The 12,500-nt window shown below is 42.3% G+C and overlaps 1 protein-coding gene across 1 annotated transcript; it reads right to left on the reverse strand.

The window, feature by feature from the left end:
• Nucleotides 1-76: 76 nt before the first annotated feature.
• LOC137634854 (chloride intracellular channel protein 6-like) lies at nt 77-11,242 on the reverse strand. Its single transcript, XM_068367407.1, has 6 exons — nt 11,165-11,242; nt 10,792-10,939; nt 9,136-9,555; nt 7,061-7,557; nt 4,545-4,580; nt 77-82 (listed from the first exon to the last, which is right to left on the reverse strand). The coding sequence occupies exons 1-6, from the start codon at nt 11,240-11,242 to the stop codon at nt 77-79; spliced, it is 1,185 nt and encodes a 394-aa protein (XP_068223508.1).
• Nucleotides 11,243-12,500: the final 1,258 nt, after the last annotated feature.

Here is a 12,500-nt window from a genome sequence, read left to right on the forward strand (position 1 = left end):
ATAATTTATCAGCCCAATGAGTCTAGCTAGACTTACAGGCCTGGCCCGATTGAATTCTGGGCTAAAAATATTTATATCAATGCTAAAATATAAATATAATAAAATTATATCAAATATAAGGTATAAAGACTAAATCATTAGGTAAAAAAATCTATGATAAATGTAAATTTCAAATCTTATCTTTAAAACCTGTTCCTTAAAAAGTTAAAATCTTAAAAATCATAACCAACTCATGATAATTCTCTCTCTCTCTCTCTCTCTCTCTCTCTCTCTCTCTCTCTCTCTCTCTCTCTCCTAAAACCCCGGCTCGCTTCCACCTCTTAAGAGAATAACCCCATCACTCAAGTCTAGTATCTGCCCCATCGTTAGTCAAGATAGAGGGGCCCATTCACCACCACATTCTCTCTCTCTCTCTCTCTCTCTCTCTCTCTCTCTCTCTCACCAATGGTTCTCTATAATTTATTTGTTTCTTCTTCTTCTTCTTCTCTCTCTCTCTCTCTCTCTCTCACCAATGGTTCTCTATAATTTATTTGTTTCTTCTTCTCTCTCTCTCTCTCTCTCTCTCTCTCTCTCTCTCTCTCTCTCTTTCAATCCCTCACCAATGGTTCTCTATAATTTATTTGTTTCTCTCTCTCTCTCTCTCTCTCTCTCTCTCTCCTCTCTCTCTCTCTCTCTCTCCTATTTTCCTTGTTAGAACCCTTGGGTTTATAGCATCCTTTTTATCCAACTAGAGTTGCAGCTTTCTCTCTCTCTCTCTCTCTCTCTCTCTCTCTCTCTCTCTCTCTCTCTCTCTCTCATATTTTCCTTGTCGGAAACCTTGAGCTTATAGCATCCTTTTTATCCAACTAGGGTTGTAGCTTAGCTAATAATAATAATAATAATAATAATAATAATAATAATAATAATAATAATAATAATGTATATATACATGTGCGTATATATTATTTCTCGAATTAAAAATAAAATTCTTTTATCAAAGATCTGAAACCTGTATGCCATAATGTGCAATTCGCTTGCATTAGTACTAAATTTCATCGCTTCAAAACTAATATAGGCATTATAGAGCTCGTTTAAATATGTTTTTTTTTTTATGAAGAGATTGAAACTAATGAAAGTCAAGGTCCCCTTCAAGAAACACTTTCATGAGGGGCGTTCCTATTCTCGTCTATGGGTCTATGGCCACGCGCCAAATAACCCACTTTTCTTTGCTAGTTTCAAAAGTGACTTATGCATTCGAAAGTTAGCCGACCGTAGTGACCCGTAGCCAATCCCATGTTTGAAAAGGGCATAGTACTAGCAAACTCGTCTTTGAGTGTTATTATTATTATTATTATTATTATTATTGTTATTATTAGCAAAGCTATAAACCTAGTTGGAAAAGCGGGATGCTATAAGTCTCAGGATTCAAACAGGGAAAAATAGCCCAGTGAGGAAAGGAAATGAGAAATTAAATAAACTATTTTTTTCCTGTTGGAACCCTTGGCTTATAGCATCCTGCTTTTCCAACTAGGGTTGTAGCTTATTATTATTATTATTATTAATATTATTATTATTATTATTATTATTATTATTATTAGCAAAGCTATAAACCTAGTTGGAAAAGCAGGATGCTATAAGTCTAAGGGTTCCAAACAGGGAAAAATAGCCCAGTGAGGAAAGGAAATGAGAATTAAATAAACTATTTTTTTCCTGTTGGAACCCTTGGGCTTATAGCATCCTGCTTTTTCCAACTAGGGTTGTTGCTTAGCTAATAATAATAATAATAATAATAATAATAATAATAATAATAATAATAAATGGAATGAGTCTATCAAATACTAATGTAATGGTGTATAAAACTATAACTGTATATTACGGCCTTTGGAAAGAAAAATAAAATATTGTTCACTCTAGAGTGGTTGTATGGCTGCTAGATATAGCAAACCTGTAAATCTGGTTTTCTGCTAGAGAGAATGTTCATATAAGTAGGCCTACAACGGAAATAATGACAGGCAGTTACTTGCTAAGCTACAACCCAAGTTGGAAAATTAGGATGCTATAAGCCCAAGGGCTTTAACAGGGAAAATAGTCCAGTGAGGAAGGAAATAAGGAAAAATTACAGGAAGTTTAAGAACAATAACTTTAAATATTTCATATATAAACTATAAAAACTTGAAAATAACAAGAGGAACAATGGTTAATTCATAAAGCATTAACATCAAGGCATACAGTCAAAATAAAAAAAAATCAATACCAAAGAGTTCGTATCGAAAATCAAATCAAAATAAACCAGAATCCCAAGCGAACAAAACCTATCTTTCTTCCTAGTTAATGATTAGTCTCACATCTCAGCCTCACGGCGCAAGACTACTTTAATGAACATGTACTGCCCAAAGGTCTGCTAGGGAAATTACAGTCCTTTTCGCGGGTGTCATTCATATACCTTTTTTGGGGGAGTTGAAAAGGAGAGAGGAAGATAGGCGAAAAAACTGCAGATACCTGTAGAGCACAAGTTTTTAGTACCCAGGTATAGACCGTGAGCGACCACGAAAAGGTATGATTTGGTATCTAGAGTCAAGATTTCTCTAAATATTCATGTGGGGTGGTCATCAGTTTCTTATATCCTTGAATCTTTATTTTTTCTTCCTTTTTTTTTTCTTTGCTTGGAACCTCCCCCCCCCCTTTGTTCTGACTTCTTACCTTGTGTCATTTATTTTCATTCACTGTTACATGTTTCGACTAGTGAGTATGATATATATACAGTATGATTTTATGTATTATTCAAGTGTTTTTATAATATTTTATTTCTAATTGCTTATTATTTTTCTTGTAGTTTATTCATTTCCTTGTTTCCTTTCCTCGCTGGGCTATTTTCCTTGTTGGAGCCCTTGGACATATAGCATCCTGCTTTTTCAATTAGGGTTGTAGCTTAGCCAGCAATAATAATAACGGCATCTTACAATAATATTATTGGACAGTATTACACACAGACCAGCATTAGTAGAGAGAGAGAGAGAGAGAGAGAGAGAGAGAGAGAGAGAGAGAGCATCTTACAATATTATTATTGGACAGTATTACACACAACCCAGCATTGGAGAGAGAGAGAGAGAGAGAGAGAGAGAGAGAGAGAGAGAGAGAGAGAGAGAGAGAGAGAGAGCATCTTACAATAACATTATTAGACAGTATTACACACAGACCAGCATTGGTATGGAAAGAGAGAGAGAGAGAGAGAGAGAGAGAGAGAGAGAGAGAGAGAGAGAGAGAGAGAGAGAGAGAGCATCTTACAATAATATTATTGGACAGTATTACACACAACCCAGCATTGGTATGGAGAGAGAGAGAGAGAGAGAGAGAGAGAGAGAGAGAGAGAGAGAGAGAGAGAGAGAGAGAGAGAGAGAGAGAGTAGCATTTGGACAAGTGACTTATGGGCAAATGGCAACTACGTGCAAAAACATAATAATACAGGTACGTAACATATATATTAAGAACTTGTATTCTGTTATTCCTCCGACCTTCCTCCCATCCGGATAATAGCCATTACGATACCCGGATCCACACGAATTAACCCCCATATCCCTCCCCCCCCCCCTGACTCGTATTCCTGTCAAAAACCTTTCTATCTAACCCCTCCCCTCTCCGTTACTCCCAACACCCCCCCCCCCCCTTCTCTCTAACCCCAGTCCCTATATGACACTTAAAAAGGGTTGAGCCATCTACCATCTCTAGCTACTAGTACAACTGGTGTGACTATTACGCCGACCACCATGCTAAACCGTAGGCCTACTGTAGACCCATTAGAAATACTTTCTGTGTGTGTGTGTGTGTGTGTGTGTGTGTGCGCGCGCGCAGCTATCGTGCTAATTGTCCCCTCTTCTTCCTTTCTTCTTTCATTGAGAAGAGAATTATTATGTTCTCTAAACAGAAATAATTCAATAAGTTCTCTTAACAAAAAAAATTCTAAAACAGCCATTGAAATATGAAAATTCAATATAAAAAAAAGGCGTTTACACAAATTATTTACAAATTAAATCAATTTTACGTCCCCATTTCATTGAAATGATTTAGATTAATTCAAGATATTGAAGATTTTGGGGAATAAGCTAGAAAATAGAGTGATAAAATATCTCTGGTTTTAAGCTTTCTTATCTTATCTCAATGCTATCTTTTTCCGCTTTGCTAATACAGTATATTTGTACGTGGGCGGAGCTAATCGACTTTGCCGTATATAGATTATTTTATACCTTGCTTCCTGATTGATTTCATTATAATGAAAGCTACACTTCAGTCCCGTTATATATATATATATATATATATATATATATATATATATATATATATATATATATATATATATATATATATATATATATATATATATATATATATATATATATATATATATATATATATATGTTATATATATATATATATATACATATATATATATATATATATATATATATATATATATATATATATATATATATGTGTGTGTGTGTGTGTGTGTGTGTGTTTCATTTCAAACAATGCATATCATCAAACATTTTCTCAAACAAGCATCTAACCTCATTTTGATCACAAGCTGCATACTGTGGACGTAACTGAAAGCATAATTAAAGTGACATTTGACAATTAGTTATGTCAGAAAACCTGATTTTTCATCGATGATATTAATACCTATTTATATTTCATAAAACTCTGAAGGAGTTTACGGAAGGAGTTTCAACTGAAATAAAATTCTGAAGTTGGATGGTCTACAGACGGAGTCCTTCTTGCCACCGGTTTTTCTTTTCCTTCGGTCCTGAAAGCAGCTCTGTGCCTCCAAGCCAAACAACAATCACCTTCTAACCTCAGCCATTCAGACTTTTTGTTGGTCCTCAATGACTTTTTTTCCACGCTGTCAAAAGCTGGCTGTTCGCTTGACAGTAAAATATGACAAGTGAAGCCCGTGTCCCCGATAAAAAGCACGTAGGAAAATATTTTCTTGTGGATGTATTCATTTTCTACAGTTAGGTCGCTAAAGGAATTCTGTCATGGGATTTTTTTTAAGGTAAAGGAGCTTTTTGGATAGGCAAATTCCAAGTAAATTAAAGCAATGGATTCTTACAGGTTTATGGTATTTGTGGAAATTTTAAATACAGCGCTATAGTACTCGGTCTAGAGTCTGCACCGTAATACAAGCAGGAGTTTATGAGAGAGAGAGAGAGAGAGAGAGAGAGAGAGAGAGAGAGAGAGAGAGAGAGAGTTATTCACGTTCATAATTTTTAAATGAGTCGTAATTCCGATAGCCGGCTTCATTATTATTATTATTATTATTATTATTAATACTTGCTAGGCTACAACCCTAGTTGGAAAAACAAGATGCTATAAGCCCAAAGACTCCAACAGGGTAAATGGCCCACTGAGGAAAGGAAATAAGGTAACAAATAGAATAATATGCCTTAGTATGCCCTTAAGCAAGAGAACTCTACCCTCATTGGTCATTGAAATCAACTTATCAGTTAACATATGACTGATCGATTAATCCTTCAAGAGTAAGAATACTGTTGAGTACTTGCAAGCCCCCAAACTCTCCCCCGGCTATAAGTTCTCCCTCGGCTATAAGTTCTCCCCCGGCTATAAGTTCTCCCTCGGCTATAAATTCTCCCCCGGCTATAAGTTCTCCCTCGGCTATAAGTTCTCCCCCGGCTATAAGTTCTCCCTCGGCTATAAATTCTCCCCCGGCTATAAGTTCTCCCCCGGCTATAAGTTCTCCCTCGGCTATAAGTTCTCCCCCGGCTATAAGTTCTCCCCCGGCTATAAGTTCTCCCCCGGCTATAAGTTCTCCCTCGGCTATAAGTTCTCCCCCGGCTATAAGTTCTCCCTCGGCTATAAGTTCTCCCCCGGCTATAAGTTCTCCCTCGGCTATAAGTTCTCCCCCGGCTATAAGTTCTCCCTCGGCTATAAATTCTCCCCCGGCTATAAGTTCTCCCCCGGCTATAAGTTCTCCCTCGGCTATAAGTTCTCCCCCGGCTATAAGTTCTCCCCCGGCTATAAGTTCTCCCCCGGCTATAAGTTCTCCCTCGGCTATAAGTTCTCCCCCGGCTATAAGTTCTCCCTCGGCTATAAGTTCTCCCCCGGCTATAAGTTCTCCCTCGGCTATAACTTCTCCCCCGGCTATAAGTTCTCCCTCGGCTATAAGTTCTCCCTCGGCTATAAGTTTTCTCTCGGCTATAACTTCTCCCCCGGCTATAACTTCTCCCCCGGCTATAAGTTCTCCCCCGGCTATAAGTTCTCCCTCGGCTATAACTTCACCCCCGGCTGTAAGTTCTCCCTCGGCTATAAGTTCTCCCCCAGCTATAAGTTCTCCCTCGGCTATAAGTTCTCCCTCGGCTATAAGTTCTCCCCCGGCTATAAGTTCTCCCCCGGCTATAAGTTCTCCCCCGGCTATAAGTTCTCCCTCGGCTATAAGTTCTCCCTCGGCTATAAGTTCTCCCCCGGCTATAAGTTCTCCCTCGGCTATAAGTTCTCCCCCGGCTATAAGTTCTCCCTCGGCTATAAATTCTCCCCCGGCTATAAGTTCTCCCTCGGCTATAAGTTCTCCCCCGGCTATAAGTTCTCCCCCGGCTATAAGTTCTCCCTCGGCTATAAGTTCTCCCTCGGCTATAAGTTCTCCCCCGGCTATAAGTTCTCCCTCGGCTATAAGTTCTCCCCCGGCTATAAGTTCTCCCTCGGCTATAACTTCTCCCCCGGCTATAAGTTCTCCCTCGGCTATAAGTTCTCCCTCGGCTATAAGTTCTCTCTCGGCTATAACTTCTCCCCCGGCTATAAGTTCTCCCCCGGCTATAAGTTCTCCCTCGGCTATAACTTCACCCCCGGCTGTAAGTTCTCCCTCGGCTATAAGTTCTCCCCCAGCTATAAGTTCTCCCTCGGCTATAAGTTCTCCCTCGGCTATAAGTTCTCCCCCGGCTATAAGTTCTCCCCCGGCTATAAGTTCTCCCTCGGCTATAAGTTCTCCCTCGGCTATAAGTTCTCCCCCGGCTATAAGTTCTCCCTCGGCTATAAGTTCTCCCCCGGCTATAAGTTCTCCCTCGGCTATAACTTCTCCCCCGGCTATAAGTTCTCCCTCGGCTATAAGTTCTCCCTCGGCTATAAGTTCTCTCTCGGCTATAACTTCTCCCCCGGCTATAAGTTCTCCCCCGGCTATAAGTTCTCCCTCGGCTATAACTTCACCCCCGGCTGTAAGTTCTCCCTCGGCTGTAAGTTCTCCCCCAGCTATAAGTTCTCCCTCGGCTATAAGTTCTCCCTCGGCTATAAGTTCTCCCTCGGCTATAAGTTCTCCCTCGGCTATAAGTTCTCCCTCGGCTATAAGTTCTCCCCCGGCTATAACTTCACCCCCGGCTGTAAGTTCTCCCTCGGCTATAAGTTCTCCCCCAGCTATAAGTTCTCCCTCGGCTATAAGTTCTCCCTCGGCTATAAGTTCTCCCCCGGCTATAAGTTCTCCCTCGGCTATAACTTCACCCCCGGCTGTAAGTTCTCCCTCGGCTATAAGTTCTCCCCCAGCTATAAGTTCTCCCTCGGCTATAAGTTCTCCCCCGGCTATAAGTTCTCCCTCGGCTATAAGTTCTCCCTCGGCTATAAGTTCTCCCTCGGCTATAAGTTCTCCCTCGGCTATAAGTTCTCCCCCGGCTATAACTTCACCCCCGGCTGTAAGTTCTCCCTCGGCTATAAGTTCTCCCCCAGCTATAAGTTCTCCCTCGGCTATAAGTTCTCCCTCGGCTATAAGTTCTCCCCCGGCTATAAGTTCTCCCTCGGCTATAACTTCACCCCCGGCTGTAAGTTCTCCCTCGGCTATAAGTTCTCCCCCAGCTATAAGTTCTCCCTCGGCTATAAGTTCTCCCTCGGCTATAAGTTCTCCCCCGGCTATAAGTTCTCCCTCGGCTATAAGTTCTCCCCCAGCTATAAGTTCTCCCTCGGCTATAAGTTCTCCCTCGGCTATAAGTTCTCCCCCGGCTATAACTTCACCCCCGGCTGTAAGTTCTCCCTCGGCTATAAGTTCTCCCCCAGCTATAAGTTCTCCCTCGGCTATAAGTTCTCCCTCGGCTATAAGTTCTCCCCCGGCTATAAGTTCTCCCTCGGCTATAACTTCACCCCCGGCTGTAAGTTCTCCCTCGGCTATAAGTTCTCCCCCAGCTATAAGTTCTCCCCCAGCTATAAGTTCTCCCTCGGCTATAAGTTCTCCCTCGGCTATAAGTTCTCCCCCGGCTATAAGTTCTCCCTCGGCTATAAGTTCTCCCTCGGCTATAAGTTCTCCCTCGGCTATAAGTTCTCCCCCGGCTATAACTTCACCCCCGGCTGTAAGTTCTCCCTCGGCTATAAGTTCTCCCCCGGCTATAAGTTCTCCCTCGGCTATAAGTTCTCCCTCGGCTGTAAGTTCTCCCTCGGCTGTAAGTTCTCCCTCGGCTATAACTTCACCCCCGGCTGTAAGTTCTCCCTCGGCTATAAGTTCTCCCCCGGCTATAAGTTCTCCCTCGGCTATAAGTTCTCCCTCGGCTATAAGTTCTCCCCCGGCTATAAGTTCTCCCTCGGCTATAAGTTCTCCCTCGGCTATAAGTTCTCCCCCGGCTATAAGTTCTCCCTCGGCTATAAGTTCTCCCCCGGCTATAAGTTCTCCCCCGGCTATAAGTTCTCCCTCGGCTATAAGTTCTCCCCCGGCTATAAGTTCTCCCTCGGCTATAAGTTCTCCCTCGGCTATAAGTTCTCCCTCGGCTATAAGTTCTCCCTCGGCTATAAGTTCTCCCCCGGCTATAAGTTCTCCCTCGGCTATAAGTTCTCCCCCGGCTATAAGTTCTCCCTCGGCTATAAATTCTCCCCCGGCTATAAGTTCTCCCCCGGCTATAAGTTCTCCCTCGGCTATAAGTTCTCCCCCGGCTATAAGTTCTCCCCCGGCTATAAGTTCTCCCTCGGCTATAAGTTCTCCCTCGGCTATAAGTTCTCCCCCGGCTATAAGTTCTCCCTCGGCTATAAGTTCTCCCTCGGCTATAACTTCTCCCCCGGCTATAAGTTCTCCCTCGGCTATAAGTTCTCCCTCGGCTATAAGTTCTCTCTCGGCTATAACTTCTCCCCCGGCTATAAGTTCTCCCCCGGCTATAAGTTCTCCCTCGGCTATAACTTCACCCCCGGCTGTAAGTTCTCCCTCGGCTATAAGTTCTCCCCCAGCTATAAGTTCTCCCTCGGCTATAAGTTCTCCCTCGGCTATAAGTTCTCCCCCGGCTATAAGTTCTCCCTCGGCTATAAGTTCTCCCTCGGCTATAACTTCACCCCCGGCTGTAAGTTCTCCCTCGGCTATAAGTTCTCCCTCGGCTATAACTTCACCCCCGGCTGTAAGTTCTCCCTCGGCTATAAGTTCTCCCCCAGCTATAAGTTCTCCCTCGGCTATAAGTTCTCCCTCGGCTATAAGTTCTCCCCCGGCTATAAGTTCTCCCTCGGCTATAAGTTCTCCCTCGGCTATAACTTCACCCCCGGCTGTAAGTTCTCCCTCGGCTATAAGTTCTCCCCCAGCTATAAGTTCTCCCTCGGCTATAAGTTCTCCCTCGGCTATAAGTTCTCCCCCGGCTATAAGTTCTCCCTCGGCTATAAGTTCTCCCTCGGCTATAAGTTCTCCCCCGGCTATAAGTTCTCCCTCGGCTATAAGTTCTCCCTCGGCTATAACTTCACCCCCGGCTGTAAGTTCTCCCTCGGCTATAAGTTCTCCCCCAGCTATAAGTTCTCCCTCGGCTATAAGTTCTCCCTCGGCTATAAGTTCTCCCCCGGCTATAAGTTCTCCCCCGGCTATAAGTTCTCCCTCGGCTATAAGTTCTCCCTCGGCTATAAGTTCTCCCCCAGCTATAAGTTCTCCCTCGGCTATAACTTCACCCCCGGCTGTAAGTTCTCCCTCGGCTATAAGTTCTCCCCCAGCTATAAGTTCTCCCTCGGCTATAAGTTCTCCCTCGGCTATAAGTTCTCCCCCGGCTATAAGTTCTCCCTCGGCTATAAGTTCTCCCTCGGCTATAAGTTCTCCCCCGGCTATAAGTTCTCCCTCGGCTATAAGTTCTCCCTCGGCTATAAGTTCTCCCTCGGCTATAAGTTCTCCCCCGGCTATAAGTTCTCCCTCGGCTATAAGTTCTCCCTCGGCTATAAGTTCTCCCCCGGCTATAAGTTCTCCCTCGGCTATAAGTTCTCCCTCGGCTATAAGTTCTCCCCCGGCTATAAGTTCTCCCTCGGCTATAAGTTCTCCCTCGGCTATAAGTTCTCCCCCGGCTATAAGTTCTCCCTCGGCTATAAGTTCTCCCCCGGCTATAAGTTCTCCCCCGGCTATAAGTTCTCCCTCGGCTATAAGTTCTCCCCCGGCTATAAGTTCTCCCCCGGCTATAAGTTCTCCCTCGGCTATAAGTTCTCCCCCGGCTATAAGTTCTCCCCCGGCTATAAGTTCTCCCTCGGCTATAAGTTCTCCCCCGGCTATAAGTTCTCCCTCGGCTATAACTTCTCCCCCGGCTATAAGTTCTCCCTCGGCTATAAGTTCTCCCTCGGCTATAAGTTCTCTCTCGGCTATAACTTCTCCCCCGGCTATAAGTTCTCCCCCGGCTATAAGTTCTCCCTCGGCTATAACTTCACCCCCGGCTGTAAGTTCTCCCTCGGCTATAAGTTCTCCCCCAGCTATAAGTTCTCCCTCGGCTATAAGTTCTCCCTCGGCTATAAGTTCTCCCCCAGCTATAAGTTCTCCCTCGGCTATAAGTTCTCCCCCGGCTATAAGTTCTCCCTCGGCTATAAGTTCTCCCTCGGCTATAACTTCACCCCCGGCTGTAAGTTCTCCCTCGGCTATAAGTTCTCCCTCGGTTATAACTTCTCCCCCGGCTATAAGTTCTCCCTCCCATTTCACGGCTCCGAATGGGGACAAGGCTGCTCTCAGCCCTCTTGTCTCATCAAAATGTTTATCTACCGGCTTTCATTCCAGCCAATACAATATGCTAATATAAAAATGCAAATTCTTTCTTTCTCTCGCATAGGGAGAAAGGTAGAGAGGAGACTAGCACCCCTATTATGAGGCATCGAGCCGCGAAGACGAAAAATGAAGTGGGTTGGTCTAGCCCTGGTCTAGCCACCCAGTGACACAGCTTAGCTTGACAGCTTCATCATAGTAGTGGCTCTTTTGGCTAAACATTCTTGCCCTCTTTGGCATAGCTTTATTGTAGAGCTCTCGAGCTTTGCAGTTTGTCACTTGCAGGGGATTAAATTCTGTTCCCATAAGTTTGAAGGCTTCGGTATGGATGATAGGCCATTTCTTATTGAAATTGATTTTTATATATGGTGCAAATAAGGGCTCTCGAAGAAGGGCCAATATACGCTATTTAATGAAATAATTTACTGCAGAAATTATTTATTTGATTCTATAGCAACTTTCACCTAATATTCATTTGGACCTATGATTCTTGGTTAAACCAATGATAACAAATCATTGTTTTTAAGTTAAATTCTTTTAATATTCATATCTGAATTTCTTGGGGGCTAGTAACAAAGTATTGTCAATAATACAAATTATTATTATTATTTTTATTATTATTATTATTATTATTATTATTATTATTATTATTATTATTATTATCACCCACCCTGGCCGGAAAAAAATGCCACTAGCCCAAAGGTTCCAACAGGAAAAGCAGCCCAGTGAGGAAAGGAAATAACAAATAAACAATATATAAGTAATGAATAAAAAGATAAAATATTTTAAGATCGTAACATCGTTAAAATATCTCATCCATGTTCAGCAAACTATTGAACGAGACTGATTTCAACATGTCCAACAGAAAATTATTTACAAAAAGTTTGAACTTCAATAATTCTACTTCTGGATTAACAGATCACATTTTAAATAATCGAGGAAGAGTATAAATTTTTTCTTTTCTTTTTTATCTTTTTATTAAAAAGTTAAATTACATATTCTTTACGATCACAATATTTACAGTATAATCACATTTAATTGCATTTTCTATAAACAAATCCATCTAATTTAACAATTTACAACATCATACATCTTGATTTTAATTTCTAGTCACTCAAAAACAATATATACTTTTTGGTGAAGAGTATAATTGGTATATATATATTATATAATTGCCTATCTAAGGTTTTATTTCTTGCCCAGTCCCACCAGAAGCACACTGAATGATCGACATATCTGGCCTCCTCCGTACTCCTTAGGCCTATGTTATCAGTAGCGGTTAAGAAGGCGCCTCATAGACCTATGTAATGTAACGCTAAACTGAACCCTGGCTTCACGGGCTAATTTTTCAACCCGCCACCATTATACGTCCTTTCGCGGCTTGTCAGGAGTTAATTCATTTGCTTAATGGCATGTCGAAAGGGTTCTTTCTAACTTCCAAGAATTTAAAAGATTTTGGGCCTAATCAAGAAGCTCTTCGCAATTACACTGCACAAGAGACAGGACTTATAGCCATAATCTGTTGACCTTGAAGTGTGGTAACCTTGAGTCCTTGAGTGGGTAC

Source organism: Palaemon carinicauda, chromosome 45, assembly GCF_036898095.1.
Source record: "Palaemon carinicauda isolate YSFRI2023 chromosome 45, ASM3689809v2, whole genome shotgun sequence".
NCBI lineage: Eukaryota > Metazoa > Arthropoda > Malacostraca > Decapoda > Palaemonidae > Palaemon > Palaemon carinicauda.

Excerpts from the sequence above, each read along its gene's own strand:
- LOC137634854 (XM_068367407.1), bottom strand. The coding sequence starts at position 11,242 with ATGGGAACAGAATTTAATCCCCTGCAAGTGACAAACTGCAAAGCTCGA. Across the intron at positions 10,940-11,164 it reads ATAAAGCTATGCCAAAGAGG|CCGGTAGATAAACATTTTGA; the intron begins GCAAGAATGTTT and ends CTGGAATGAAAG. Across the intron at positions 4,581-7,060 it reads AACTTATAGCCGGGGGAGAA|TTACGTCCACAGTATGCAGC; the intron begins GTTATAGCCGAG and ends TTATGCTTTCAG.